Source organism: Syzygium oleosum, unplaced genomic scaffold (genome assembly GCF_021117445.2).
Source record: "Syzygium oleosum isolate NSW1041296 unplaced genomic scaffold, Sole_v2.1 Sole_v2.38, whole genome shotgun sequence".
Lineage (NCBI taxonomy): Eukaryota > Viridiplantae > Streptophyta > Magnoliopsida > Myrtales > Myrtaceae > Syzygium > Syzygium oleosum.
In genome coordinates, this window is record NW_026607522.1 from 2,274,214 (window position 1) to 2,279,641 (window position 5,428).

General features: G+C 39.8%; 1 protein-coding gene across 1 annotated transcript; it reads right to left on the reverse strand.

Annotated features, from left to right (window-relative positions):
• Positions 1 to 307: 307 nt before the first annotated feature.
• Positions 308 to 1,123, reverse strand: LOC115692932 (chitinase CLP-like). Its single transcript, XM_030619921.1, has one exon. It carries the CDS (start codon positions 1,121 to 1,123, stop codon positions 308 to 310), a length of 816 nt encoding a protein of 271 aa, XP_030475781.1.
• Between the last annotated feature and the right edge of the window lie 4,305 nt (positions 1,124 to 5,428).

Genomic DNA, 5,428 nt, shown 5'->3' on the forward strand with positions numbered 1-5,428 from the left:
GCCATCTAAAATTCATGAGTACTGAGAAGATTGAAATTAATGAGGAGTGATAAAATATTTGCAATGAGACACTGGATTTGATAACCTAAAATGCATGAATTGACGGCAACTATCGAGTCCGTTCAATTCATGATATCATGAACGAAGTCTCTGATGCAAAAACAAGAGTCTCCCAACCAGAAGGTAAACCAGGGCACGGGAGTTTATTTTGGGCATGCTTTATTTTACACAAACAAGTTTATGGAACTTTCTTTTAGCAAAGTCAACATCGTAACATTCATCAAGAAAGAGTAGCTTAAGCAATGCCTCAAACCGTGAAATTGAAGCCGCCACATGTAGTCCCGTAAGGATACAAGGAAGAGCTGAAACCCAATCTTGACTGATCCAAATCAAATTGAAGCAAGTTATCCTCCATTTGAAATGTCCCGATCACGACAGCTTGCTCCGCGGTTTTCCCTCCGTCGATGAAAGCCAAGCACGCAACGTTGTCATCGACTTGCTTTATCGAGTTTGATGGATAGATGGTCCATTTCTCTCCATTTCCTAGCAAAAGATCGATCTGGGGAATGACTAGCCCGTTGGTGCTCGTTCCTACAGTGAAGCACAAACGAAACGGCTCCACTTTGGGCACTTGATTGATGCCTTTGGCAGCCTTCTTAAAACCCCTAATAAAAGTCTTGTAAATGTTGCTCTTTAGTGTAGTGTATGGTACAATAGTACTAAGCTTCACGCTCTGATTGCAATTGAAGCTGTTCTGTGGAACATGCATGTCCTTCCCATGGATCGATATGCCAGTAAGGTTGATAAAATATCCTAGCGACGTCCGATCGCCTTGCAAAGGAGTGTAGGTGAGTACTTTTGCCACATCAAAGTCTGTCGAAGGATCACGGTGGTACGGTAGATAGTACGGACCATCGCCAAAGAATATCGCCCCACGAGCTTCAATCGAGCTCGGGAGGCAAAGTGCGAACTTCCTTGTGACCAATTGGCCAAGAAGATCAGTAAATACAGACAATAGAGAGAGAGAAGACCGCGACAAGGCACCAACGCCAATCACTTCTTCAGGGAGAGACTGTAGAAGAGACGGCGGTGCACACGATACATACAAGCGATTGAAATCCATACCTGTCGCGACGGATCTCCCATCTGTCCAATATATGACGATATCTTTGTAGGTCGCTTGCGATGGAGCACAAGACTTGGTGATCGGGTTCAAGGGCGCATCGTTGCAGTAACATTGACCATCTGTAAACGTGTTATTGACGGGACATGAGGGAGGGATGTAGCTCCGAGCAACGGCGCATGCGCCTGAGTTACAACCGACCGGAGGTTGAGGGGATTGGCATTGGCACCAGGTGAAAGGAGCGTCGAGATCAATGATATAATGTTCCCCACCGTTGAGCGTGATGCTGTAGAGAGAAGTGGTTGTGCCTTTATGTGGGAGGATGGGTGCTACGAGAGTGTGAGGTTGAGCGAAAACTTCAGTGGATAATGTCAACGCAAGAATTAACAAAAGAAGAAGAGTGTTCAATTTCATCTTTTTTGGGATGTTGGAACGATACGAGATTTGAAGGTTGAGAGGAGGAGGGTTATATAGAAAAGAATATGGCAAAAGCCACCAAAAATCCTAAACTGCACCTGCCGTGATATGTTTATCCTAAACTTTTTTCTGTGACATCAAAAATCCTAAACTTATACATGTGTGACACATTTACCCTTCGTCAAAGTTCTGTCAATGAAAACCGTTATAAATTTGCCTACATTAATGTCAGAAAGCAAACAAAGTTGATATGGCGTCAATGTGACTTAAATTAAATAAAAAAGACGTTATTTTGGCTAAAAAATTATTTAACGGAATCTTGATGGATGATAAATGTATCACATAAATATAAGTTTGAGGTTTTTTATATCACAAGAAAAAATTAGAGTAAATATGTCACAACAAGAAAATGATTTGAAATTTTTTATGTCATAAGAAAATTCAAAATAAATGTATCGTAACGAGCATAATTTGATATTTTTTATTGACTTTTGATAGGGGTGATGGGGCGTCTTGTGAAAATGATAAACTTTCCAAGGATAAAGGAAACAAGGTAGTACATTGCCTGAAAAGATACGTCAAAAGAGCATGTGCAGAGGCCTTATTATATCGATCCCGTCCAAATGCTCTCATTCGATCTTGTGCAATTGTACTTAAATTACGGGCAATGTGGACCCTCGATGAGGTATTCCTCAAATCTAGGGAATCCCATATGACTTTTCAGAGTGCTTGTGTGTAAAGTAGTCTTAATTACACGTATATGACCTTTTTTTCAAGTTTATAATTGGGAGATTTGCACCATGAGTTCTCGGTTTTTACAGGGAATCAATTAAGTTCAAATTTTTTTTATCAATGTAATTAAATCTTAATTTTTTTAAGAGTGAAATCAAATCCTTTTAGACGAATAATATGAAAAACATGGCGGTAGATACTTCTAGTATTTATTGTATTAGTACTGATAAGAAAAATCAGTGGCCAAAAACATGGCGGTAGACACTTGAGAAGCAAAAATCTTGGTAAAATTCTCAAATCATATTTGCGGCATGGCAGAGATTTTTGTCACTAAAGTTGGTCAGAATGCTCTAGGGATGATAACTGCAGAAAAATAAGAAACTAGGCTCCGTTTATTTCGCGAAAAATAAACAATTTGGAAAATATTTTTTTAAAAAAGATCGCTTGTATAACTTAAAATAATTAATCAACAAAAAATATATTCGTTATTGACAACAATCTATGTCTAAATATTTTCATTGACAATAAAAATATTTTTTGTTTGTTAATATTTGTAAACAATACAAGCAATCATTTTTAGGAATATGTTTTACAAATCATTCATTTTTCACTAAACAAATACACCCTATATTCCATGTAATGATTTACCAATACTTGTAAAACCCATATTATAAACTAAAGAAGCTTTATTTCCTTGCTCCATTGCCATGAACTCTTCCACAGTTGTATTCATGGTGCAAAAATCAAATCCTAGTAAGGACATGCACCTGCACGCAGCGGCACATGCTGGTTTACAACAGCCAGTTTGCAGTTAAGGTGATTGGCATCGATACAAGGTGAAAGGAGTATTGAGATTTGTGATGGAATGTTCATTATTGCTTGGCTTGCATTTAATTCAGCTTTCGTAAGGGGCTTTCGGCCTCTAGAGCCCTTTGCGCAAATGTTGGGGTGTTTGGCAAGCATTTTCCAATGGTCTTTCAACCAAATGTTGGCCTTGGGAAAACTAAACTACCCTCACCAAGCCCTACCAACATTGGGCTTTCAGCATTTGGCCAAATACTAAAACTAGTTTTTTTTCTTCCTAAACTACCCTTAGCAATTCTCTAATTTTCTGGTTTTGCCCCTAGTTGTGACTATTCATCTTCTTTGTGTGAGGATGGCTGACAAGACTAGATAGGGCTGGTGAAGAGCCAACGAGAGGCTGGCAGGGTCACGTGACCGCCCAGGCAGCCCTTAGCTAGGGTCGGACGACCTCAGGCCTTGTCTTTGGGGTCACACGAGTGCGGTGATGGCTGCCTAGGGTTGCATGACCCTCACCCAGGGTCACACGACCTTAGGCGATGGCCGCTAGTGCTAGATTTGGCTCGCCGGCAGCCTTAGCCCTTCGCCGACATCAGCTAGGGGTTTGATTTTTTTTAATAAAACAAAGCAAAAATTAAACCCAAAAGCCCTTTGCAAAAAAAAAAAGTTTGTCAAACATTACTTAGGATAGTAGCTTTATAAAGGATTTTTTTACCAAACGCAATTTAGATCCCCAAGAGGGTTTAGGCCTAAGGCATTTGCATTTCCTGATGGCCCATTTGCAAAGCTGAACCAAACTCACCCTTAATGTGATGCTGTAGAGAGAAGTGTTTGTGTTTTATGTCGAAGAGGAAGATTACCAAAAAAGTCCTAAACTTATTATACTTATGCCAATTAAATCATAAACCTTTCAACTGTGCCAATTTAGTCCTAAACATTTTGACATATTACCAATTAAGTCCATCCAATCAATTTTGGCCAGAAATTAATAATGTGGTCATCGGCAGTCCTATCTGGTATGGCCAGCGCCAACATTCACATTTTTTTTATAGTTATTAAATAATGTTTTGATTTTTTTTATTTTTTCTTATCATTTTTTTCTTTTCCTTTCTTTACTTTTTCTTTATATCCTGAGGACCGGCAAGTGTCTCCAGCCGACCCTTGAAGGCCACATGCAAGGGCCGACAACCCTAGTTGGCTATGGTCGAAGGCGTCGCAACCCTCACCCGATGTCCTCCGCAACCACAGCGAAGATGTCGCGGCCCTCACCAGTGGTCGACGAGGGCCTGGGCGAGGGCCGTGACACCCTAATCCGGTAAGGGCGGCACGCCCTCGCCCACACAACCTCGCCCAGCGTTGGCGAGGGTGTCTGGCCCTCACTTGTGGCTAGTGAGGATAGGCGATCCTTGCTGACCCTCAGGCCAAAAAAGAAAAGAAAAATTAAAAATATATATAAATTATAAAAAAAAAGTTTAAGTCAGTGCTGATCGTGCCACATAGGATTGTTAGCGATGTCATCAACTTCTAGCCAAAATTGACCGGATGGACTTTATTGACAAAACATGAAAATGTTTAGTACTAAATTAACACAATTGAAAGGTTTATGACTTATAGGCATAAGTGCAATAGGTTTATAACTTTTTTGGTAATTTTTTGTGAGGATCGGTGCTACAAGAGTATGATAAGGAGGTGGAGCTGAAACATGTGCGCATAATGTCAACACAAGAATGAGTAGAAGAAGAAGAAAAGAGAGGATTTCGTGGAAATATCCGATGAGGATGTGTCCGGTTGAAGATAACAACTGCAAGAGCCAAGAATCACGGGTACAGTTATAATTTATAAATTTGTAGACGGTTATGCTTTGCAAAAAGGCTCTCTAAAGCCAGTTGGCCTCTTGTGAGGGATCCGCAATCAATCAACGCTTACAAATTTCCTCAGTTCGGGTTTATCAGTTCATTACAGTCGCATTTTACTTTATCCAAGATTTAGTCACTAACGTTACAAATTACTTCCTGTCCGAATTGCCACAGAAACTGATTCATAAAAAAGCAAAAATCTAACCTTTGATGAAAGGTATTTTGTCGACGATCCAATTTTAGCGAAGCATATACTACACTTTAAAAAATTTCATATAAAATACCCATATCTAGCCTCCTTGAGTTATAATTGCTTTTTTTTTTTTGTCCCGTCCATGTAAACTAGGTTTCTGCATTCGCGGCCATAAATTACTGTGTGCCAAATGATGAGTTGGGCATAAGCAAAGCATAACATGGATAAGGTTTGATAATTTGAGGTAAGTGAACACTTTCGAATTACGTAAAGGGACGTCCTGATTCTCTTCGAATGCTAATCAGT